The sequence below is a fragment of the Neovison vison genome, chromosome 10 (genome assembly GCF_020171115.1).
Source record: "Neovison vison isolate M4711 chromosome 10, ASM_NN_V1, whole genome shotgun sequence".
NCBI lineage: Eukaryota > Metazoa > Chordata > Mammalia > Carnivora > Mustelidae > Neogale > Neogale vison.
In genome coordinates, this window is record NC_058100.1 from 35,273,892 (window position 1) to 35,300,133 (window position 26,242).

The 26,242-nt window shown below is 35.5% G+C and overlaps 1 protein-coding gene across 3 annotated transcripts in view; it reads left to right on the forward strand.

The window, feature by feature from the left end:
• SUCO (SUN domain containing ossification factor) overlaps positions 1–26,242 on the forward strand; it is a 95,383-nt gene that overhangs the window by 22,702 nt on the left and 46,439 nt on the right. For 2 of the 3 annotated variants that reach the window (XM_044266988.1, XM_044266990.1), the window contains exons 2-9: positions 5,455–5,563; positions 8,167–8,277; positions 10,377–10,531; positions 13,736–13,873; positions 14,101–14,251; positions 17,965–18,088; positions 18,810–18,946; positions 19,964–20,031. In XM_044266988.1, the coding sequence (XP_044122923.1) occupies positions 5,455–5,563; positions 8,167–8,277; positions 10,377–10,531; positions 13,736–13,873; positions 14,101–14,251; positions 17,965–18,088; positions 18,810–18,946; positions 19,964–20,031 (993 nt within the window). The remainder of the gene's footprint in view (positions 1–5,454; positions 5,564–8,166; positions 8,278–10,376; positions 10,532–13,735; positions 13,874–14,100; positions 14,252–17,964; positions 18,089–18,809; positions 18,947–19,963; positions 20,032–26,242) is intronic. The other variant, XM_044266989.1, reaches the window with a different exon arrangement.

Consider the following 26,242-nt stretch of genomic DNA (forward strand, 5'->3'; position numbering starts at 1 on the left):
TGATGAGATAATAAGTTGGAAAAGTTACCAAAAAAATTCCTTTTCCAAATTTGGGGAAGAAAAATTTAAAATTTAGGATCTGCTTTGAAGATGCTTTTTCAGCATGTAGACTCTACTTCAGTTCATTTTGTTATAGATTTACAGTTTTTAACCCTTCAAACATTTTTCTTGCTCAAAATGTCAGGTGGTCATTTTTTGTTGAAAAACATGCAGACGCACACACACACACACACACACACCACACACACACTTTGTAACTACTGGTACTTGTGACTGTTAAGGCTTTCTTTCAGACTAGATGTTAGTAAATATTTTCAGTAAGCACAGTATTAGCTTGTATGATATTCTTGTTTCACTAAAGTGTGTAAAGTTTCGTATTCTAAATGGTGCCCAGATGTGCTTTTTGTAAGGCCTTTAATTACATCTACTCTAAAAGTTGATAACCTTTCTTTATGAATGGTGACTCCATGCCACCTTGGTAGGGAGGAGCTGACAAAAAGGGAAAATATCCTTTTCGTTTCCACATTCTCTTTTTTGAGTTTACGTGTGTGACCTGGTGGGACAGAGGTGAGTTGGGGGAGTGGTAGTGGTGAGGTGACAGTAGTGATGGGAGGGGAGTTTCCTTCTGGTATGTGCTAGCAAACAGTATGCCAGCTTATATTTGCAAGTTTTGGCTTTGTGGGGTGGGGTTAAAGTGGTTAGGAATTGGTTCTCAAGGAAATTTACTTTTTAAATGTAAGTGAGGATATATACAGAATCAACTTAAATAGAAAGTAACTGAGTTATCACTGATTTTGAATTGTGGGGGAATGTCAGAGGCTCACAGATTGCCATTGATCTTCATGTGATTTCTGGTGCTGAACTTCCTAAGTCTAGAAACTAATTTCTTCAGGTTTGGCAACTTTCAAATAGTGCAATTTCAGGAAGTTTCTCTAATAGCATGGAATTAGACCTGTTTAATCATGCAACAAAAGTGCCTTCAGCCAATATGATGTGATCCACTTGTTCTTAAAGTGGGGGTTCTATATCTGATTCACCTGGGGGATGTGTTGAAAGTAAGGGCTCCCATTATAGATATCCCTTCTTATTTAGCAGAGTTAGAGTGCTTTTAGGGTATTTTATGCTTTGGTAGTTTAAAATTTGACAGTTATTAATTGGTGATAATTTTTGTCTATTTTAGATTTAGGTTAGAAAGTTTAAGGTTATCTCTTAGAGTTTTACTAACATCTGTATTAAGTAGAGACTGATATGTTAGAGGCACTTAATTATAGCATTAATAAAGCTATAATTAAGAGGAATAGGGAATGGGGCTCCTGGGTGGCTTAGTGGGTTAAAGCCTTTGCCTTCGGCTCAGGTCCTGGGATCAAGCCCCGCATCAGGCTCTCTGCTCGGCAGGGAGTCTTCTTCCCCCACTCTCTCTGCCTGCCTTTCTGCCTACTTGTGATCTCTGTCAAATAAATAAATAAAATCTTTGGAAAAAAAAAAAGAGGAATAGGGAAGAACATACTATATACTGATAATGTATTATATACTAATAGCAGATGTATTAGGGTTCTCCAGAGAAACAGAACTTCTGTGTGTGTGTGTGTGTGTGTGTGTGTGATTTGTTTGTTTGTTTTTTAAATGAGGCTTTGGGTCACACAATTATGGAAGCTGAGAGGTTTCATGGTCTGAAGTCTGAAAGCTGGAGACCAAGGAAAACCAGTGATATAATTCAGGTTGAGTCTGAAGGCCTGATAAACAGGGGTGCTGGAAATAGAAATCCCAGTTCAAGGGTCAGAGAAGAGATGTTTTAGCAATGAGGCAGGAAGACAGACAAACTTATAAAGGGCAAATTCTTCCTTCTTTTGCCCTTTTTTCTGTTTAGGCCCTCAAAGGATTGGATGGTGCCTACCCAAATTGGGAAGGGCAGTCTACTGAGTCCACTGATGCTAATGCTAATCTCATTTCCAAAAATCTCAGCACTTTGAGTAATAGGATTTGATTATATGATATTAAAAACAAGGATCATGAGATTTAATGTTGGTCTTCATGCTAACTGTGGATATTAGGACTTATACATACCCAAATACACATAGTTCCTGAGGATAAAACTAATACATGCTTGTGGCAGAATGTTTAGAAAGTATAGGGACGCCTGGGTGGCTCAGTGGGTTAAAGCCTCTGCCTTTGGCTCAAGTCATGATCCCAGGCTCCCGGGATCGAGCCCCACATCGAGCTCCACATTGGGCTCTCTGCTCAGAGGGAGCCTGCTTCCCCCTCTCTCTACCTGTCTCTCTGCCTACTTTTGATCTCTGTCTGTCAAATAAATAAATAAAATCTTAAAAAAAAAAAAAGAAAAAGTAAAGAAAAGGATTAAGAAAATAAGGCGGTGTAATCACAAAAACGCTAATACCCACAGTTCTAGATACCTGAAACTTTGGTTGTCCAAAGTACCTACACACACCCACAGATACACACACAGCTGAGAAACAATGTAAAAGTCTATTAATAGAGAAATACGTAATAAATAATGATGTATCAGTATGAAGTTTTGAAAAGCAGTATGTTTTTGTGGTTCAAAATTCACAAGACATTGAGTACTATTTAGTAAGAAATGCTCTTGTATTTTTCTTGTGACGCTGCCACCTAGTTTTCCTCCTTAGATCCATCAAGGTAGTGCTTTTTAAAAAAAAATTCTTTCAAAGAAAGTTATGTACACACATATACCTTTAGTACACATGTACATACATGGTAGCCTGCTAAGTATGTATATATTATTATGTACCTTTATTTTTCTCCCCCTTTCTTTTTATATTTTAATTTTATCAAAATAGTATATCCATATGAAAGTCATATAGCTCTAAAACATTAATGTATTTTGGTTTGAAAGAAACCTCTTTCATCTCTTAGCTGATTAATTTTATATTCTTTGTCTCTAAAATAATTGCTTTAATGTCAGCTTTATATATTCTAGTGTAGAAGATCAGATTCTCTTTACTGTATGCTGGTAACATAATTCTGTCATAATTTGGGTTAGATCAGTATTCACTTTTTATATAATTCTTGACTTCTCTAGGTGCTATTCATAGCTCAGCCATGTTGTAAAGCACGACTGCTTTTTCTTTTTTTCTTTTTTTTTTTTTTTTAAAGATTTTATTTTTATTTATTTGAGAGAGAGAGACAGTGAGAGAATGAGCGAGGAGAAGGTCAGAGAGCAAAGCAGACTCCCCATGGAGCTGGGAGCCTGATGTGGGACTCGATCCCGGGACTCAGAATCACGCCCTGAGCCGGAGGCAGTCGTCCAACCAACTGCGCCACCCAGGCGTCCCTGCTTTTTCTTTTCTGTACTGCTTTTCTCCTGAAACTAATACTTGACTTACTAAGTTTGCTTATTTTTTTAATTTAATTACGAGCTGTCTGCCAGTTACATAAATTTGTACTTCATATTTTCAGAGACCAGACTCTTAACCTCAGGAAGCAAACGAGGGTTCCTGGAGGAGCAGGGTGGTAGAGATGGGGTGTCTGGGTGATGGACATTGAGAAGGGTCTGTGCTGTGATGAGTGCTGTGAATTGTGTAAGACTGATGATTCACAGACCTGTACCCCTGAAACAAACAATATGTTATGTGTTAACTAAATTAATAATAATAATAATAATAATAATCTTTTCAAAGACCCAACAGATGAGCTGTCAGTGTCATCCTCTGAAAGAAGGTCCTACTAGAATTTCTGATAACCTCTGATTTAGACTGTTTGCTTTCTATTCTCTGTGTAGCTGTCATCAGAGGATTGTCATCCTATTGCCAGTCAGCTTGGGGACTCCCCTTCCCTCTCTCATCTCAGCACAACCATATTGTTGTAATTATTGTGGTTTCATAGACATGTAGTTCCCTCATATTAATCTCTTTATTTTTCTTACTGTTCATATAAATTTTAGAGTCAGCTTACCTACTTAAAAATCTTCTTTATGTCTTCAATATGTGGTCTTTAAATCTTCTGTATATATTAGCTTGAATTGTGTAATTTGACTTTTCCATGTTAAAGAATTATTAAATATTAGTGATTTCAAACAGGTCTACCTAATAGAGCATTTCTTGCTAAGTTTATATTTTAGTTTTTATTGTTTCTTTCGTAAATGGGGACTTCTGTTTCATCTTGTAACTGATGGTGAAGGTTTGAGTAGAGTTGATTTGAATCTTAATATTATGCCTAGGAATATAATTTTTATATCCAAGACTTTTTAAAATAGGTGGTTCTTTTAAATTTTCCACCTATATACATATATGTATATATACATACATGTATATATATATATACAGTCATTATCTGCAGTTAATGGTCATTTTCTGTCTCCTCCTTTTTTTTAACCTTTTATCATATTATGTAAAACGAATAATAATGGACATTCTTATCTTGTTTCAGATCTAAATAGGATTATTTTTAGATTACTTCACTAAGTTTGGTACTTTTAGGCTTGTATATTATGCATATATGTTTCCATGGTAAACATCTGCTTATTCCTATTTTAAGGAAATCTTGATGGATGTGTAAGTTTATCAGATGTCTTTCAGTGACTGTGGAGTAACCATATTTTTCCTTGATATTATTGTATGGCAGACTAAAAAGATTTTATTATATTGAACCACTTTTGACTATCAGAACTAAACTCTACTTGATCATTACAATGGTATATTATTTCTTCGGTGCGTTCCTAAAGACTTTCTTTTTTATTGTCTTAGAATTTTTGTGTCTGATTAACCTGTAGTATTCATTTGTGTTCGCTCTTCTAAATTTTGGATATCACTGCTTTGATCCCTATGTCAAAATTATTTGGAAGCTTAGCTCTGATGCTTTGAAATAGTTTAGGCAGCTTTAGAGTTCTGTGTTTTTTTGTTTTTTTTTTTTTAAAGATTTTATTTATTTATTTGACAGAGAGAAATCACAAGTAGATGGAGAGGCAGGCAGAGAGAGAGAAGCAGGCTTCCTGCTGAGCAGAGAGCCCGATGCGGGCCTCGATCCCAGGACCCTGAGATCATGACCTGAGCCGAAGGCAGCGGCTTAACCCACTGAGCCACCCAGGCGCCCTAGAGTTCTGTGTTCTTAAATATTAGTAAAATTTTGAATATTATTGGCATCTGGTACTTTCTGAGGAGGTTAAACTCCTTGAAAATTTCCTTCTGTGATAATTACCAGATAGTCTTTGTGAAATCTTTATTGTTTTGCCTTCATGAAATTCATAGTGCCTTACTTGGAATGCTGATAACATATTTTGTGGGTTTTTTTTTAGGGCATTAAATAAAAATACTTGTCTTAAAGTACATTTGTCTTCATTAAATTGTTAAGTTCTTGAGGACATTAAGGTAGGAGCCAACTGTTTATTTATTGCCTCAAATTCTAGCCCGTAGTGGGAAATATGTTGGCTTAACAATTTTTCCTTCTTCCTTTCTTTTGGTGATGGTGAATGTTTTACAGGCTTCCCAGTTGGCGTGTATGTTGTAAGGAGAGTTCTTCAGCTTCATCATATTACTCTCAAGATGACAATTGTGCCCTAGAAAATGAAGATGTACAATTCCAGAAAAAGGTACCTTAAATAAAGTTGACAATGTAATTTGTGTGTCAGCTTTTTTAGATTTCCTCAAAAGGTTTGGAATAAAAGTAATTCAAAAGTACTATAACATAGTTTTGGTGATTTGTAATCTCCTTTTCAGTAATCTGAAGAATCACTCAGGTAACCTGAAAGTAAGCATCCTTGAGATATGTATATGCTTGTTCTTGGAATGTCATAACATCCATAGTCTGGAGTAGGAAGAAAAATAGTAGCTATTCAGAGAACTGAAAACCAGTGGTTCACTTTTTAATATGCTAAATAGTTAAAAAGTTTCAAAAGAAACTCCAGTTTTAAAAGTAGAAACTTAGAACTGAGGATTATAGGGAGACTCTGCAGTCAGTGGCTATGTAGTTTTTTAATATAATTGGGTGGAGTGAATAGACAGAGTCCAGAAAGCCAGACCACATAGTCCTTAATTCATTTATTATTTTATAATTTTAAATGCCTAGCTGACTCAATCAGTAGAGCATGCAACTCTTGATTTCAGGGTCATGAGTTCAAGCCACACATTGGGCATGGAGTCTTCTTTAAAAAAAAAAAAAAAAAGGTAAAATAAATAAATAAAAAATAAAAGGTGATTGTTGACTCGATTTGGCTCCCCCCATCGATATATATTTTTTATTTATTTTTTTAAAGATTTTATTTGTTTATTTGATGGAGAGAGAAAGAGACAGAGAGGGAACACAAGCAGGCGTAGTGGGAGAGGAAGAAGCAGGTTCTTCTCAGAGCAGGGAGCCCAATGCTGGGCTCCATCCCACGACCCTGGGATCATGATGTGAGCTGAAGGCAGACGCTTAACAACTGAGCCACCCAGGTGCCCCCAATATATATATTTTAAAATACACTTGTCCCTTGAATGATATGGGTTTGAACTGTGTGGGTATATTAGTATGCAGATTTTTTATGGTACAATACTGTAAATGTATTTTCTCTTATGATTTTCTTTTTTTTTTTTTTTTAGATTTTATTTATTTATTTGACAGAGAGAGATCACAAGTAGGCAGAGAGAGAGGAGGAAGCAGGCTCCCTGCTGAGCAGAGAGCCCGATGCGGGACTCGATCCTAGGACCCTGAGATCATGACCTGAGCTGAAGGCAGTGGCTTAACCCACTGAGCCACCCAGGCGCCCTCTCTTATGATTTTCTTAACACTTCTTGAGTTTAACATAAGAATACAGTGTAATGGGGTGCCTGGATGGCTCAGTGGGTTAAAAGCCTCTGCCTTTGGTTAAAAGCCTCATGGTCCTCGGGCTCTCTACTCAGTGGGGAACCTGCTTCCTCCTCTCTCTGCCTACTTGTGATCTCTGTCTGTCAAATAAATAAATAAAATCTTAAAAAAACAAAAGAATGCAGTGTAATAATACATACAACATACAAAATAATGTGTCAACTGACTGCTTATTATTGGTACAGCTTCCGGTTAACAAAAGGCTATTAGTCGTTTTGAGGGAGTCAAAAGTTATATGGAGATTTTTGCCTCTGCTAGGGCTTGGTACCCCTAACCCCTGCATTGTTAAAGGATCAACTACATAGAAGTAATTTATTCTGACTATAAAATATTCATATTTATATTCTGTTCCCCTCCCCAAAGGAACCATAATTTATTGTTTCTTGTGAAAACATTAGGACTGTTTTTTTGTAGATATCCATATATATGGCACACACATTAGTATTTTATTTTCCATAAAATGTCAAATTATAAATATTCTACAAATGACTTCCCCCTCTGTCCCAGTAACATCTCATAGACATCTGTAAACATCTTTTCATGTTGTTGTATTCTTGTGATGGCTACATTTTTATTCTATCATATAAATTATGATATATTTCTTTATTGACAGACTTTTGCATTGTTTCTCAGCTGTGTGTGTGCATGTGTGTGAGTGTAAGTTTATAATTACATACTTGGAGTTGTTGGCATGATGTTTATTCAATATTGGAGTCATGTAGGATTTATTTCTGGGATGGAGCATTTAAAATTTTGAAGACTGTTGCTGAATATCTCTTTAAAAAGAATATACTTTTATACTTTTACCCACACTCTGTAAAACTTTGATCTAATCTCTGGTGAGAAATTTGAAGACTAAATGTGAGAATGAATATAAGCAAAGCATTCGGCAGGGGGAAACATATTCTTTCTGCACAGATTTAGGTATCTGTTACATGTTATAAAAGCTTAGATAAAGAATATGAATATTGCTTTTATGAAACATATGTTAGAAGATACCTTTAAACTTGAAGGTATCTGGAATCTTGAAAGTCAGTGTCAAAAGAGAGATGGTAAAAGAACTATATGTACATTAATTTATTAGATATTTCCTGAAGTCCTACTGTGACCCTAACACATTGCTGCATGGTGGGACTAAAGTGCTTATTAAGTGCTTATTAAGAAATCAAATAAGGCTCTTGAACTCATTTAGTGTGGTGGCAAGGAAGGTAATGCAGGAAGATGGACAATAAGCAGGTGAACAAACAAAAGTAATTAACAGTTGAATATGTTATAAAGTATATAATATTGCTTAGGACTATTTTGTGAAACAGTTTTATCAGTTACCCTTTTTTCTTTGTTGCAATATAGGATGAAAGAGAGGGACCTCTCAATGCCGAATTACCAGAAAAAGTGGGTTCGAACTTACCTATTCCTCCAGAAGAACATAAATTAAAAGATGACTACATTGTGGATGTACAGGTAAGCTATGCTGCTTTGATTTTTAATGATAAGTCTTTTAGCAGTCCATCGCCTTAACCACTCGGCCACCTCGTCACCTAATGATAAGTCTTTTAAAAACTGCTTCACAAGATAGAAAACTTCTGTTTGGTCACCATATTGTATTTTATTACTTTTTCTTTTTGAACTGTTGTACAGTTGTCTTTAATACTGTTCACCTGCTAAGAGTACTGGTTTTGAGAAAATGCAAAATTACAGATTTAGTAATAAATGTGACCATTTTTTTTGTAATCAGAGTTTGGGTATAAGTTCTTATATCTTCTTAGATTCCATTTTGGCTCACTATAATGGATCTTTTTCTCCAGATTTTTAGATGTCAGGAAATTTTTTTAAATTTACGACAAAAGACAGTATTCATAGGTGAAACAAAGTATTCTGATACCAAACTTTTGTCACTCAGTGTGGAATATGAATTAATAATAGGTTAAAATATATTTTACATATTTCTTATATTACATTCTGAATATTATTTTCCATTTTGTACATCAGATTTTTTGAAAGATGTTAAAAACTAGACCAGAATATAAGCTCACCAGAATGCTGAAACATCTGGAACCCATTGAATATCAGGAATAGCTGAGGGAACTAGGGATATTTGATCTGGAGGAAGAAGAACCAAGAAAAAACTAAGTATCTCAAAATACTAACAAAAACAAACTTCAGCTCAAAATGAGGAAGAATTCTTTGTTTTAAATACAGTTAGAGCTGTTTTATGACTTAATTGGGCTATCTAAGTACAAATAGTGAGTTTCATTTTATTGGATCCTGGAAGATGTTTGTCAAATGTTTGTTTATAAGAGTAAGAAAGTGTTTTCTGTAGCCCTTCTAGTTATAGGACTATCCTGCCATTGTTCATTCTCTAGAATTTTTGTTATGGTATACTCTTGCTCAAATACTTTGAAGTGCTTACTGCGTCGTACACATCTGTGCTGTTCATACTGAGCACTGGAAAGGTAGTTAGTCCAAATTGAGACTCACTTAAGTATTAAATATATACTGGATTTTGAAGACTTAGTTTAAAAAAATAAGTAAAATATCTCATTAATTTTTTAATATTGAATATATATTAAAATGATAATATTGATAATAATAGAATACTCCTTTTCTCAAGGCCTCCACCATAAAATGCAAACTATTTTCATTCCTCTGTGAATTTTTCATTTCAGTGTAAATAATTTCCCAAATGAATCATATTCTTACCTTAGTCTGCTCCCAACTGGGTCTTTTTTTTCCCTTAAAAGTCCTACTTCTTCTAGTCCATAATAGTCTTTAGTTTCTCTTTTCCTTGAACCAAGCCTGAGTACCTCTCTCTTGATACACGCTTAATAAGTGTTAAGTGACTGCTGTGTGTTAGGGAACATGAACATCAGGAGAACATAGTTCTTACACAGGACATTTATAGTCTACTTGAAAAAGAGAAGGAGACCTAAATAAAGCAATTGAGGTGTTACAGATGCTGTATTAAGTCCCTCCAGAGAACAGCAGAGGCATAGAGGAAGAGGGATGGCTAATTCTATTTAGGGTTGGTTGTGGGGGAGAATGTTCTGATAGAGGTTTCAAATACGAGTGGTAATCGGTAGATGTCAGGTTGTGTTTTGGAGAAGTGAATGGCCCAGAGCATCCAAGGACTGAAGAAGCATCAGTGAGAATCATTTGGTGCATTGTAATGTTACTTGTACATGCCCTTGTTGTTGTTTATTGATGCACATTATCTTCTCAGCTGCTCTGGGCAATAAGTATGTGTTGTACTGTTTTGTATATTTAAATATGATTTCTGTGTTGCTACTAGCATTAAAGAGGGAAATACATATGGTCCTTATAGAAAATAGGAAAGAAGAAAGACAAGCTCCTTTGTCCTAGTTTGTGAAATGCCATAAAAAATGTCTGGAGCTTGTATTTTAATATGAAATGTTTCCCTTGAGGGGTAATGTTGGAAGATAGGATTTTTATAAAAGTACATTCTTGATACTGTCACTTTTGAGGCATACATTTATAAAATCCTGTATAGCTAAAGAGAATAATTAATCTCAACATTTAATTTAACTTTTTTTTTTAAACAGAATATGGAGTCAAATAACTTAAGTCCATCTGTGATTGAGACACTCCCTACAGTTGACCTACATGAAGATTCTTCCAGTGTAGTTGTGGGCAGTGAAAACATTGAAAATATTTCCAGCTCATCTACCTCAGAGATCACTCCAATCGCAAAGCTTGAGTAAGTTATAAAGAAAAAAAGAGAATCTCATTAGGTAGTGATAGAAAAAAGTCTTTATAAGATAAGGCAGCTTGAAACTCAGATTTGAAGTTTAGGCTATATAGGAGACTTAAGTTAGGATGCCTGTGTTTTGTGTTTTTATTTTATTTTAATGTAATGATCTTTTGAGGTAATGAGTATTTATTCTTCTTTCAAACTCACTGAAGTTGATTAGCTCTCAGTCAAGTGAGGTTCTGCTTGTTCAAGTAACTACTTACTTGAATAATTTTTAGTATTTAAAACTTTTAAAATACTTACTCCAGGAAGAATTTAAGGCTAGATACTACATATCTGAACAGTACATCTCACTTTCCCGTTATACTGAACATGACTGCTTAGCGAATTGGAAGTGAGTAAGGGAGAATTAGATTATGTATTTTTAAAAAATTCTCAAAGTGCCTTAAGAACTTAGTGAAATGTTTTGAGATACTAGATTATTTTTTTAAATTTAATTTTATGTTTTCACTGTTCCAAGAGTCATTGTTTATGCACTACACCCAGTGCTCCATGCAGTACATGCCCTCCTTAATACCCACCACCAGGCTCATTTATCTCCCCACCCCGCTCCCCTCCAAAACCATCAGCTTGTTTCTCAGAGTCCATAGTCTTCTCATGGTTCGTCTCCCCCTCTGATTTCCCCCAATTCACTTTTCCTTTCCTTCTCCTGTTGTTCTCCATGTTATTCCTTATGCTCCACAAGTAAGTGAAACCATATGATAATCAACTCTTTCTGCTTGGCTTATTTCACTCAGCATAATCTCCTCCAGTGCCATCCATGTTGATACAAAAGTTGGGTATTCATTCTTTCTGATGGAGGCGTAATATTCCATTGTATATATGGACCATATCTTTTTTTTTTTTAAGATTTTATTTATTTATTTGACAGACAGAGATCACAAGTAGGCAGAGAGAGAGAGGAAGAGAAGCAGGCCTCCCGCTGAGCGGAGATCCCTATGCAGGGCTTGATCCCAGTACCCTGGGATCATGACCTGAGCTGAAGGCAGAGGCTTTAACCCACTGAGCCACCCAGGCGCCCCAGACCATATCTTCTTTGTTCATTTGTCTGTTGAAGGGCACCTTGGCTCTTTCCACAAGTTTGGCAACTGTGGCCATTGCTGCAATGTACATTGGGGTACAGATGGCCCTTTTCACTACATCTGTATCTTTGGGGTAAATACCCAGTAGTGCAATTGAGGTGATAGAACAAATCAATAAGAGAAGAGAGAAGAACCACAGGTCCTTTCAACTGATGCAGAAAAGGCATTTGACAAGATACAGCATCCATTCATGATTGAAACTCTTCAAAGTATAGGGATAGAGGGAACATTCTTCAACTTCCTAAAATCTATTAACCCACAGAGAATATCATTCTCAGTGGGGAAAAACTGACATCCTTCCCTTTGAGATTAGGAACAGGGCAATGATGCCCGCTCTCACCACTATTCAGCAAAGTACCAGAAGTCCTAGCAACAGCAATCAGACAACAAAAAGAAATAAAAGGTATTCAGATTGGCAAAGAAGTCAAACTCTCTCTTTGAAGATGACATGATACTTTATATGGAAAACCCAAAACACTCCATCCCCACACTATTAGAACTCATACCGCAATTCAGTAATGTGGCAGGATACGGACTCAGTGCACAGAAATCAGTTGCTTTCTTACACAGTGAACACATAGAAAGGGAAATTAGAGGATCAATTCTATTTACTATGGCACCAAGAACCATAAGATACCTGGGAATAAAGCTGACCAAAGAGTTGTGAAGGATCAGTACTCGAACTACAGAACACTCATGAAAGAAATTGAAGAAGACACAAAAAGGTGGAAAAGCATTCCATGCTCATGGATCAGAAGAACAGATATTGTTAAAATGTCTGTACTGCCCAGAGCAATCTATACTTTCAGTGCCATCACAATAAAAATTTCACCAGTATTTTTCAGAGCGCTGGAACAAACAATCCTAAAATGTGTATGGAACCAGAAAAGACTCCACATTGCTAAGGAAATGTTGAAAAAGAAAAACACAATTGGGGTATCACCTTGCCTGATTTCAAGCTTTACTACAAAGCTGTGATCACCAAGACAGCATGGTACTGGCACAAAAACAGACACATAGACCAATGGAACAGAGTAGAGAGTCCTCAACTCCTTGGTCAAATAATCTTCGACAAAGCAGGAAAAAAGTAGGTTATTTTTTGATACTATAGGCAATAACTATAATACCAGCAGACTGTACTAACAAAAAAGAAACATTGGAGAAGATGCAGTTAAAATAAATTTTAAGGGCATCTGGGTGGCTCAGTCGGTTAAGCATCCACCTCTTGATTTCAGCTCAGGTCATGATCTCAAGAGTTGTGAGATTGAGCCCCAAGTTGGGCTCCATACTCGGATTCTCTCTCCCTCTCCCCCTCTCCCTCTGCCCCTCCTGTCCCTGCTTACATGTGCTGGTGTGCTCTCCTTCTCTTTCTCTATTAAATAAATATATAAATAAATTTAAAATCTTATTTTTTATGAGACCAAATAATAAGCTATGATTTTTGTTTTAACATTTGGTAATTACCTATTTAACAACCAAAGCCATTAACAGATCAAGAGTTAGCAGTTCACTTTACATGACCTAAAATAAGTAAATTCTTGAAAAATAACCTATAAAACTATAAAGCATTCTTCTCTGGTTTAGATTATGTTTTGAAAATCACTAATACAATTTTTTAAACATATAATGTATTTTTATAAACATATAATGTATTTTTATCCCCAGGGGTACAGGTCTTTGAATCGCCAGGTTTACACACTTCACAGCACTTACCATAGCACATACTCTCCCCAGTGTCCATAACCCCACCCCCCTCTCCTGACCCCTCTCTCCTGACCCTCCTCCCCCTAGCAGTCCTCAGTTTGTTTTGTGAGATTAAGAATCACTTATGGTTTGTCTCCCTCCTGATCCCATCTTGTTTCATTTATTCTTCTCCTACCCCCCATACCCCCCATGTTGCATCTCTACTTCTCATATCAGGGAGATCATATGATAGTTGTCTTTATCATATCATATGATAGAGTTGTCTTTCTCTGCTTGACTTATTTGCTCACTAATACAATTTTTAACTTACGCCACATTATGTTCATTGAATTGCTAGATTGTCTTTTTTTGTTTCTGTTTTTAGTGAAATAGAAAAATCTGGTACTATTCCTATAGCCAAACCAAGTGAAACTGAGCAGTCTGAAACTGATTGTGATGTTGGTGAGGTCCTTGAAGCGAATGCTCCCGTTGACCAGCCTGCCTTTGTCGGACCACCTGAAAGGTGGGGGTGAGCTGTTATTTGCCTCTTGTGTAATTCCGTAATAATAGCAGTGTCATGTTTGAATGGATTTTTGTGTGTGCTTAATTCTGCTTTATGATTGGGAGAAAGCTAATCCCTTTGTGCTTTTTTCTTGGTTTATTTTGTATGTGAAAATTGTAACAGTTTAGATTACATAAACTTGCCATTTAGCTTATTTTTTTTTAATATGTCTTTTTGGTTTCAAATAGCCTTGTTGGTCAGCATATAGAAAATGTGTCATCTTCACATGGCAAAGGAAAAATAACAAAATCAGAATTTGAATCAAAAGTTTCAACAAGTGATCAGGCTAATGGTGATCCAAAATCTGCACTGAATGCTTCAGATAATTTAAAAAATGAGGTAGGTCTATAACTTGCACTGTTTCCTACTTTATTATATACATCTTTATTATTAGCTAACCTTGTAGTTTGCTAACCGTATTTGCCGCGAAATCAGGGATTGAGTAATTAATGAGGACTATGGAACTGAGGTGACCTGCGGTCCCTGAGAGCAAGTGGTTACTTCCTGGTACTCTCGCCAATATATCATTTATATATAGTGGTTCCGTGTATGAGCTGTCTTGTGTATATAATTAAGTCGTTTTCTTTACCGTCAGCTGTTTGATAGCAGATACATAAAGTCCTCACTTAAGCAGTTTCTTGGAGAGCTTTATGGAAGAAGCTATGATTATTAAATTCAGGTATCTTCAGAATATAAGTTTAATTTCATATGCAATGTTCAATTTGGGCTCTTGACCCAGAATTATTTTAAAGAGACATTTTTACATTTTTTTAGCTGTGTGCAGAATACAGCTTAAATTGAATAGTATGAGTTTTACAATTACACTATCCCCATGTGGCGGTTTTACTTTCCTTTCTCCTTTGGAGTTCTGCTTTGACTTCATATAGAGGCCAAAGCAGAGTTTCTTGAAGAAATGATGATAGAGAAGTCTAGGCCTACTTCAGTAAGAAATAACTGGGTAATAGAGATGAAGTCCACTCCATGTAAAACGTGCAAAACCAAAGAGTAGTTGAAAGTACTGAGTACCATGTCCATATTTGTTACTTTTAATTTAGATCTTCTGTTCTCTACATACTCTTTCATGCATTTTCAGTGAATCTATACTTAGAACTAACTAAACTTCCTTCTAGAGACTTTACTATCACTGTACCAGCTGTTTTTATGATGCTTCTTATAGTTATAGGAGCTCAACATTTTGTAGCCCACCATCTTGAAGGAACTAATTTTCCCAATGAAACCAAATCAAGCATATATTATAGTTCAGTTGTCCATAAATAAAATTAGACAAACATTACAAAAATATCTTCTCTGGAGTTATTTAAGTATTAGATGTAAAATTTAAGCACGGCAGCCAGTTTTGCTTGTTCTCCTTAACCATTAGCAGACTGAAACTACTCTTCATTACCTAGGATATAAAAATGGTTTGTGAGTTTGTGCTAATAGGCAAAACGGTGTAATTTTTAACTATATTAGTATCCTGGAAAAATTATCAGATAATGAGCACATTATGAGATATCTTAATAGTTTTGTGTGTTGCCTAGTTCATGATAATTCTTCGAAGTTAAGTTTGTGTAACTGGAGAGGTTTTTTTTCTTTTTTTTTTTTTTTTAAGGTTTTATTTATTTATTTGAGAGAGAGACAGTGAGAGAGAGCATGAGCAAGGAGAAGGTCAGAGAGAGAAGCAGACTCCCCATGGAGCTGGGAGCCGGATGCGGGACTCGATCCCGGGACTCCGGGATCCTGACCTGAGCTGAAGGCAGTCGTCCAACCAACTGAGCCACCCAGGCGTCCCGAGAGGTTTTTTTTTTTCTGATGCAAGTTCTTTGTGTCATTGCTGTTATCTCAAGAATCTGGAAGATGGGTGCCTGGGTGGCTCAGTGGGTTAAGCCTCTGCCTTCGGCTCAAGTCATGATCTCAGGGTCCTGGGATCAAGCCCCAAAGCTCCAAATTGGGCTCTCTGCTCAGCGGGGAGCCTGCTTCCCCCCCCCCCCCCCGCCTCTCTCTGCCTGCCTCTCTGCCTGCTTGTGCTCTCTCTCTCTGTCAAATAAATAAATACAATCTTAAAAAAAAAAAAAGGAATCTGGAAGACAGTCTTGGCCATACTGAGAGACAGTGCTTTACCAAGTGTTTTTGTTTTGTTTTTTTTTTTTTTTAAAGATTTTATTTATTTGTTTGACAGAGAGTTAGATCACAAGTAGGCAGAGAGGCAGGCAGAGAGAGAGGGGGATATATATATGTATATATTATATGAGACTTACCAGAATAAGTTGTCTAAATAGATGTTGTACACTTCTCAGGGAACTGTTAATAAATATGTTTATGCATTGTTCTAAGAATACAGAAATTATTAAATAATGGAATGAACATCTTTACATATATTGTTCAGCTTATGGAAAAAATGACAAATTAAATTGTGTGCTTTTCCCTGGTTATATTTCTTCTCTTCAGATAGAACACCTATGTCAAATTCAGTGTGTGTGTGTGTGTGTGTGTGTGTGTGTGTTTAAGAACGTGTTTGTAAACTTTTTCCAAAACTGCATGATTAGAAACAGTACATAATATTATTTGGCATATTTTGAAGCAATATAAAATGGTATCTTCCTGCTTTAAATATCATTTTACTCACCATTGTTTTTGAGATTTGTCCATTCATTATTTGCAGTGTTGTATTTCACTACCACAGTTTATCTGGTCTTCAATTAGTGGATATTTAGGTTGTTTCTAATTTTTTGTATTACAGTCAATGCTGCAGTAAGCATTCTGATGCATATTTTCTTAGGTACATGTGCATGTTTTCACTCATATTGCACATCTTAATATTGCTAACATTTTTTTTAGGTTTATTTATTTAAGTAATCCATACACCTGATTTGGGGCTTGAACCTAGGACCCCAAGATTGGGAGTTGCATGTTTTTCTGACTGAGCCAGCCAGGCACCCTTAATTTTGCTAAATTTTGGACCCCCTTCAGCAGTCTAATAGATGTCCCATGGTTCCACAGACATGCCATGCTTAAAACTCCATCAGATGGGTATAATTAATTCCGTATCTCTGGTTTTCATTTGCATTCTCCCGATTATTACTGAGATTGAGCATTTTGTATTTTCTCTTTGCTGAATATATTGTTCATCTCCTCCATTATTGACTGTAGGCAGTCTGCAGTTGGTAGTAGTCCTTTATTAGTAGCATATATTGCCACTGCTTTCAGCTTGTGGCTTATTGGACCATGCAGTTTATGATTTTTTAATACATTTAATTTTAAATTTTAATCCAGCCAAACGTATCAGCCTTTTTAAAAATGATTTACTCTTTCTTTACCTTGTTAAATCCTTTTATATATGAACATTTTTGTATACTTTCTTTAAAAAACTTTGTTTTTCATTAGACTCTTTGTGTTTCTTTATGTTTTTAAATCCACCTTAAATATTTATGGAATGGTGGGGCGCCTGGGTGGCTCAGTGGGTTAAGCCGCTGCCTTCGGCTCAGGTCATAATCTCAGGGTCCTGGGATCGAGTCCCGCATCAGGCTCTCTGCTCAGCAGGGAGTCTGCTTCCGTCTCTCTCTCTGCCTGCCTCTCCATCTACTTGTGATTTCTCTCTGTCAAATAAATAAATAAAATCTTTAAAAAAAATATTTATGGAATGGTAATGCATGTCAATGATGTTTTGGAAACTATATGCTACATCTAAAATTAGTTAGCTTTCTTCAGTGCATATATTACTTTAACTTAAATTTTAAGATGGATGCATTACAAGTACAGTATTTATTTGTACAGTTTTGTGTGTAAGTAATTGCTTAGGATATAATATTTTTTTATAAGCTATACTTCAGTTGCTAATGTGAAGGAATACATCTTGTGGTGCTTAGGTAGAAGATTTCAGTTTTTTCAAGAGAAACTCAACTTCTAAGTAAACCAAAACTTTTTACATTTCATTTTTTAAAAAAAATACTGTTTATCAGCTATAAAACTGAACTTTAATTTCACATAAACATTTGTATATACTTTTATAATTTATTAATCTGTTTTCTCCGTATTCTTCACATTTCTTTCAGAGTTCTGATTATACAAAACCAGGAGAAATTGACCATACATCTGTAACAAGTCCCAAAGACCCAGAAGATATACCAACATTTGATGAATGGAAGAAGAAAGTTATGGAAGTAGAAAAAGAGAAAAGTATGGAAGCACTTGTGATTCTTATTTATTTATTTTAGGGCGAGGTTTAAATAATGCATTTCTCTCCATAGTTGGTAAAATAAAACTTCTGAAAACTTTAAAGGTGAAAGTTACTAAGATTTGTAATTATCAACATATGCCATTTACCTGTGTATAATTATATAGTTTTAATCTTAATTAAAATCCATTCTTATAAATTATTAAATGAGGAAAAAATAAGATAAATTAGGCAGAGCAGTACTTTTCATTTCAGTTTATAAGAGGTAAATTGCACAGAAACTGTTGTTTTTTCATTTTTGTGGGGGCTTGTCTGGGATATGAATGAAACTTTAAAGTCATAAAGCTTTAAACTGTAAATAGAGTTGGATTGGGGTATTACAGTTTCTTATTGTAAAGAAAGTCTCAGAATTAGAAATTCTTAATGTTAGAAGGATAGCATTTATCCTTAATAAAATATTGTATGCACAATATTTTGATTCTCATGGGTAAGCTTCATTTTGAGTATTATTTAGACATAAATCAAGTAATGCAGATTTTTTTAATTAATTTGGTTTGGGGATATATTTTAAAGCCAATGAGGTAAAGCATTTTGAATTTCTTAATTTAAAAAAAAATACTCTCTTAAGCATTAAAACCTATTCTTCAGTATTATTGTTTTTGGATCATTGTTCGCTGGGAGTATTTTAAATCATAATCATCATATATATATGTTTATAATAAGGTTTGTCTGCAGGTCAGTCAATGCATCCATCTTCTAATGGAGGTCTACATGCAACAAAAAAAGTGCAGAAAAATCGAAATAATTATGCCTCAGTAGAATGTGGTGCCAAAATTTTGGCAGCTAATCCAGAAGCCAAGGTACTCAACTATAAAATTCTTCTATACTTGTAGGATACTAGTAACTTTATTAAATAAAGGCATCAGTTTGCTGAGAACTATATTTTAACGTGAGCTATTTTTCTGATTCTCTGATAAATCTAGGATTATGCTTTTAAAGCCATTATCTTGTATGAATTCTTAGTTATATTGGTTGATACATTGCACCTTTTCTATTTCTTTCAAAGACTTTGTTTTTTTAGAGCTGTTAAGGTTCACAACAAAATTGAGAGAAAGGTACAGAGATTTCTTTCATTTTCCTTACCCCCACACACTTATCCTCCTCCATTATCAACATACTTCCCACCAGAGTGATGTATTTGCTACAGTTGATTAACTTACACTGACACATTATCACCACCTTAGATTCACTCTTCTCATACAGCCTGTGGGTTTAAACAAATGTGTAATGTCATGTATCAGTCATTATAGTATCATACAGACTATTTTTACCGCCCTAAAATCCTCTGTGCTCCGCCTGTTCATCCTTCATGCCCCCCCTCAACCGCCAGTCTTTTTACTATCTTCCTAGATTTGTCTTTTCCAGAATGTCATGTAGTCGCATTCATACTGTATGTAGCCTTTTCAGATTAGCTTCTTCATGTAGTAATGAGCATTTAAGTTTTATCCTGGCTTGATAGCTCATTTCTTTCTAGCGCTGAATAATATTCTAATAATATTTATCTCTTCATCCACTGAAGGACATTCATCCTGTTTTTTAACTTAAAACGTGTTTGAAGTTTTAAAAAGAAAAGAGCTAGTAGAAAATCGTTTTTCCTTTATAGTAACGAACATTTAATTTAAAATGTTTTGTTATAAGGCTGTCTTAACACTGTAGACATAATCAGTAAATCTTAGTCATTTTTATGCCTTCTTCTATGCCTTAAGTATTTTAGAGTCTTAGTATTTTAAGATCTAAAAATACAGAAATCCTAGAAATCTTTAGAGTTGAAATATTTTTCCTTAAGTAATTTATTCCCTTCCCCCTTTTTAAAATAGAGCACATCTGCTATTCTTATAGAAAATATGGATCTTTACATGTTGAATCCTTGCAGCACCAAGATTTGGTAAGTAACATAAAATTTAATAACATGCATTCTATGTGTGTACATATTATGTGAAGCTTTTATGTTAGGATTAGATTGATTTGTTCCTCTAGTCACTTAAAAAGCATTTATGATTGATAGGTGCGGATACTGTAATTACCTTAGGTCCTGGGTTGCAGAATTGAATACAAAATACCTTTTCTTTTAAAAAGGTCACAGCCACAGACAAAAAATAGGTCTAGCCAAATAATTACGAAATAGTATAACAAGTATTGCTGTAAGGTTATGATAGGAACAGAGATGGTATGTAACTGTGAGAGGACGAGAGAGGTCTTCCTAGAGGAACTAATTCCTGAGCTGAATCTTGAAGGATTCATAGGAAGTCACATACGAGGGAGAGGTATGCAGGAATTGTAAGAATAAGAGAACAGTGCTAAAAGGAGTGTATTTCTTTCTTTCTTTTTTTTTTTTTTATAAAGATTTTTCTTTCTTTATTTGACAGACAGAGATCACAAGTAGGCAGAGAGGCAGGCAGAGAGAGAGAGGGAAGCAGGCTCCCTGCTGTGCAGAGAACCTGATGCGGGACTCGATCCCAGGACCCTGAGATCGTGATCTGAGCTGAAGGCAGAGGCTTAACCCAATGAGCCACCGAGGTGCCCCAAAAGGAGTGTATTTCTTATGGGCAGCTATAAGTAAAAGCAACCTGAAGAAGTTAATTTAATCATGATAAGAATAAAAGTGTACCTAGAGTAATTGTGGACGAGGAGATCGGAGATTTAGTTTACCAGTAGCCAGACCATCGAATTCTGTGTATACTTAGCTTAAAATTTTTTGAAGTTTGTTAGAGACCATGGAGGGAAGTGTTTAAGTAAGGAAGTGACACGATTTCACTGGAGTTTTAAGAAGGCTGGTTCTCAAAGGATGGCCTACAGCAGAACTGCAATTGGGAGCAAGGACACCAGTTAGGAACCTGTATTGGCAGTGTAGGTACAGAAGAGAGGGAGATGTGAGAGAGACTGTAACAGATAAAATTGGCAGCTCTTGTTTAGTAATTGGATGTGGAGAGAGTTGTCTAGGAAATCTCCCAGAGTTTTGACTCCTACTTGGATCTATGACTCTGCCATTAACTAAGTAAGAATAAAGGCAAAGGAACAGATTTATGGAGGAAAATAATGTGTGATATACCAACAGTTTTATTAGATTATTTGATTTAATTGCTCAAAAGCAGCTGTTCAAAAAAGAATCGAGATAAGTCACTGCCATCATATTGATTTACTAAAAATACATATATTGATTTTTTTTTTTTTTTTTTTTTAATTTGAGGAGAAACTCTTTTAAACTTTAAAGATATGCTCGTTTTCTGTTCTTGGCCTTCACTCCTTGTGGTACATTTACACCTCAAATTATTTAAGGGTATTAAGGATAATTTAAAATTTATTTTTCCCTGTGTCATAAATTGAATTTGAAGAAATGATCATCTGAGATTATAATTCAAGTGTTATTTTGAGGTTTTTGTTTTTATTTGTAGGAGCCTCTGTAGTCAATAACAGCTCGAGTTTTTATGTTCCATAATTTTGTGTTTCAAACAGAAACATGCTGGGATCAAGTTATATGAAGGAGTCATAGCTACCTATTTGTAATTTAATGTTTCTGCCAAACTAGTATATGTGTTTACTGTATATTTAGTTTTTGCTCATTCATATATATATATCTTTCATATATATATATCATATATTATTCATATATATATTCATACATATATATCTTTTCACTGTATAGTTGAACTTCAGGGCACCTTTAATTGATATCACCTCATTTAAGTAGGTTAATTCTCCCAAGGTATATTAAGACCACACAGTCTTACTGTGGTTTTATAAGTCTTAATATCTAGTGTAATAAGTTTATACCTCATCTTCCTCAAAACTTTCTTTGCTATTTTTGTTTTTATTTAAATTCAAGCTAGCTAACATGTAATAGTATTGGTTTCAGGAGTAGACTTTAGTGATTCATCACTTAAATACAACACCCAGTGCTCCTCACAGGTGCCCTCCTGGATGCCAATCACCCATTGATCCCATCCCCCCAAAGCACCTCCCCTTGAGCAACCTGTTTGTTTTTTATAGTTAAGAGTTGCTTATAGTTCTCCTTCCTCTGTTTTTATCTCATTTTACTTTCCCTTCCCCTATCTTCATCTGTTTTGTTTCTTAAATTCCATATATGAGTGAAATCATATGGTATTTGTCTTTCTCTAGCTGACTTATTTTGCACTTTAGTTCTATCCATGTTGTTGTAAATGGCAAGATTTCATTCTTTTTGTAGGCTCAGTAATACTCCATTGTATATATTATACCACATCTTTTTTATCCATTCATCATTTGAATGGAATGGGCTCTTTCCATAGTTTGGCTGTTGTTGATAATGCTGAATTGAGGTGCATATACCCCTTTGAATCTGTATTTTTGTGCATTGCTGGGTCATAGGGTTGTTCTGTTTTCAGCTTTGTAGAATAAGTTCGGAAGTTTTCCTTCCATTTCTCTTTATTTTGGAATAGTTTCAGAAGAATTGATATTAATTCTTCTTTAAATGGTGGTAGAATTACCCTTGGGAATCCATCTGGCCCTGGACTCTTATTTGTTGGTTAATTTGTGATTATTGATTCAGTTTCTTTGCTGGTTATGTGTCTGTTCAAGTTTTCTATTCTGGTTCAGTTTTGGTGATTTATATGTTTCTAGGGATCTATGCATTTCCTCCAGATTGCCCAGTTTGTTGGAATGTAATTGCTCATAATACACTCTCCTATAATTGTGTTTCTGCAGTGTTGGTTGTGATCCTCTTTCATTCCTCATTTTATTTATTTGGGTCCTTTCTCTTTTCTTTTTGATAAGTCAGGCTAAGGGTTTATCAATTCTGTTAATTTTTCAAAGAACCAGCTCCTACTTTCATTCATCTGTTCTACTGTTTTTAAAAATTTCTGTATCATTTATTTCTGCTTTAATCTTTAATTATTTCCGTTCTTCTTCTGGCTTTAGGCTTTATTTGCTCTTCTTTTTCCAGCTCTTTTTGGTATACTGTTAGATTGTGTATTTGAGACTTTTCTGGCTATTTGTGGAAGGCCTGTATTGCTAGATACTTCTCTCTCATGACTGACTACCTTTGCTGCATCTCAGAGTGGAAAACTGTTGTGTTTTCATTTCCATTTGCTTCCATGTATTTTTAAAAATGTTTTCTTTAATTTCCTGGTTAACCCATTCATTCTTTAGTAGGTTATTATTTAACCTCCATGTATTGGTGGTCTTTTCCGAATTTCTTCTTGTAGTTGACTCCCAGTTTCATAGTGCCATGGTCTGAAAATATGCATGGTGTGATATCAATCTTTATGTACTTGTTGAGACCTGATTTGTGACCCAGCATGTGATGTATTCTGGAGAGTGACCCATGTGCACTTGAGAAGAGTGTGTATTCTGCTACATTAGCACTAAAGGTTCTGAATGTTCTGTTAAGTCCATCTGATCCACTCTGTCATTCAAAGCCATTGTTTCCTCATTGATCTTCTGCTTAGATGATCTGTCCATTGTTGTAAGTGGGGGTGTTCCAATTCCCCTGCTAATATTGTATTGTTGTCAGTGAGTTTAAGTTTGTCATTAATTGATTTATATATTTGGCTTCTCCCACGGTGGGGGCATAAATATTTACAAGTGTTAAATCTTCTAGTTGAATAGATCTCTTATTAATGATATAGTGCCCTTCTGCATTTCTTATTACACTCTTTGGTTTAAAATCTAGTTTATCTTAGATAACTCCAGTTTTCTTTGACATCTGTTAGCATGATAGATTGTTCTCCACCCCTTCACTTTTTTTTTTTTTTTTAAAGATTTTATTTATTTGTTTGACAGAGAGAAATCACAAGTAGATGGAGAGGCAGGCAGAGAGAGAGAGAGGGAAGCAGGCTCCCTGCTGAGCAGAGAGCCCAATGCGGGACTCGATCCCAGGACCCTGAGATCATGACCTGAGCCGAAGGCAGCGGCTTAACCCACTGAGCCACCCAGGCGCCCCGTCCACCCCTTCACTTTTAATTTGGAGGGATCTTTGGGTGTAAAATGATTCTCTTGTGAGCAGCATATCAGTGGGTCTTTCGTTTTTGTTTTTTTTTTTAAACCATTCAGATAGCCTTTGTCTTTTGATTGGAGCATTGAGTCCATTTATATTCAGAGTGATTATTGATACGAATTTAATGCCATTGTATTACCTGTAATGTCGCTGTTCTGTAGATTATCTCTGTTCCTTTATAGTCTTTGTTGCTTTTGGTCTCTTTTTCCTGCTCAGATGGTCCCCTTTAATATTTCCTGTAGAGCTAGTTTAGTGTTCATGAACTCCTTTAATTTTTGCTGTCTTGGAAACTCTTTATCTCTGCTGCTATTCTGAATGCTAGCCTTACTGGATAGAGTATTTTCGGTGGTTTTGGTGTGTTGAATATATGCCACTTTCTTCTGGCCTGCCAAGTTTCTTTGGGCAGGTCTGCTGCTAACCTTGTAGTTTAAGGCCTTTTGTCCCTAGGTGCTGTCAGAATTCTCTCTTTGTCTTTGTATTTTACAAGTTTTACTGTGATACGTCTTGGTGTTGACCTATTTCTGTTAATTTTCAGGGGAGTTCTCTTTGAGTCTTGGACTTGAATACATTTCCTTCCCCAGATTAGGAAAATTGGGGGCCATAATTTCTTCAGATAAACTTTCTGCTCCTTTTTCCTGCTTTTCTTCTGGGACTTCTGTGATAAGGATATTATTGTGCTTTATGGAATCGCTAAGTTCCCTAAGTCTGTATTCATGATCTACTAGTTTTCTTTCCTTCTTTTTTTCATCTTCATTATTTGCCATAATTTTATCTTGTATTTCACCTATTTATTCCTCTGTTTTTCTATCGTCATTATGATTATATTCAGTCAGTCTTGCAGCATCTCAGTTGTAGCACTTTTTTTTTTCTGCCTGACTGGTTTTTATGGTTTTTAAATCTCTGCAGTAAGTTTTCTCTGTTGTCTTCTATGTTTTTCAAGCCCATCTAGTCTTTTTTAAAATTAATATATTTGAGTAAGAGAGAGAAAGAAGGCACATGGAAGTGAGGGGAGGGGCAGAGGAAGAAAGAGAAGTCTTAAGTAGACTCCTCAGTTAGCATGGAGCCCAACACAGGGTTTGATCCCAGGGCCCTGATATTCTGATCTGAGCTGAAATCAATAGCTGGCTGCTTGACTGACTGAGCCACCCAGGTGTCCCAACAAAATCTAATTTTTAAAAATATATTTTCGATTGCAGCAGATAAATAGCTGCCCAGAAATGAATTTAACAAGATATATAATACTTAAATGAAAATTTTTAAAAATAATCTTACTGAAAGACATTAAAAGACAAAAAAGGATATGTCCTGTTTATACATAAGAAAACTCAATATATAAGTCATCTGATTCAGTAAAATTCCAAACAAAATTCATCATGACATTTAGGGAATTCAACAGGATAAGTCTGAAATTAATAAGAAAAAAGCAGAAGCAGAAGAGTAGCCAAGATGGTCCCGAGGAATATGATGCAAAAACTTGCCCTACCTGATACTCAGATCCAAAAAGCTAATGGAAGTGTGATGTTACTGCACATGGTGATAAACTGATCAGTGGAACAGAATAGGGAGTACAGAAAGAAACCCCTGCTCATAAGGAAACTTTTTGATAAAGGTACAGTGTAAATCAGAGGTAAAGTGTGGAATTATTAAATAAACAATGTAGTTGAACTTACCTGTCTCAAAAAAAAAGAAAAGGGGAGGGGGTGCCTGGGTGGCTCAGTGGGTTAAAGCCTCTGCCTTCGGCTCAGGTCATATCCCAGGGTCCTGGGATCGGACCCCGCATGGTGCTCTCTGCTCAGCGGGGAGCCTGCTTCCTCCTCTCTCTCTGCCTGCCTCTCTGCCTACTTGTGGTCTCTTATCTGTCAAATAAATAAATAAAATCTTAAAAAAAAAAAAAGAAAAGAAAAAGGAGAAGATGTCAAGTTTTTAAATTCTAGAGAAAATTAATCTTTCACCTTTAGGTTTTTAGTCCCAGTGGAATTTTTTTTTAATATATGGTGTGTAGACTAGGTTCGTTCTTCCATCTCCATTTTTCTGTTTAGATAATTTTTTTTTTAAATCAGGCTTATCTAAACAAACAGATCAAAGCATACCTAGTTAATAGGTCCAGGCACTCCCCACTGTAAGC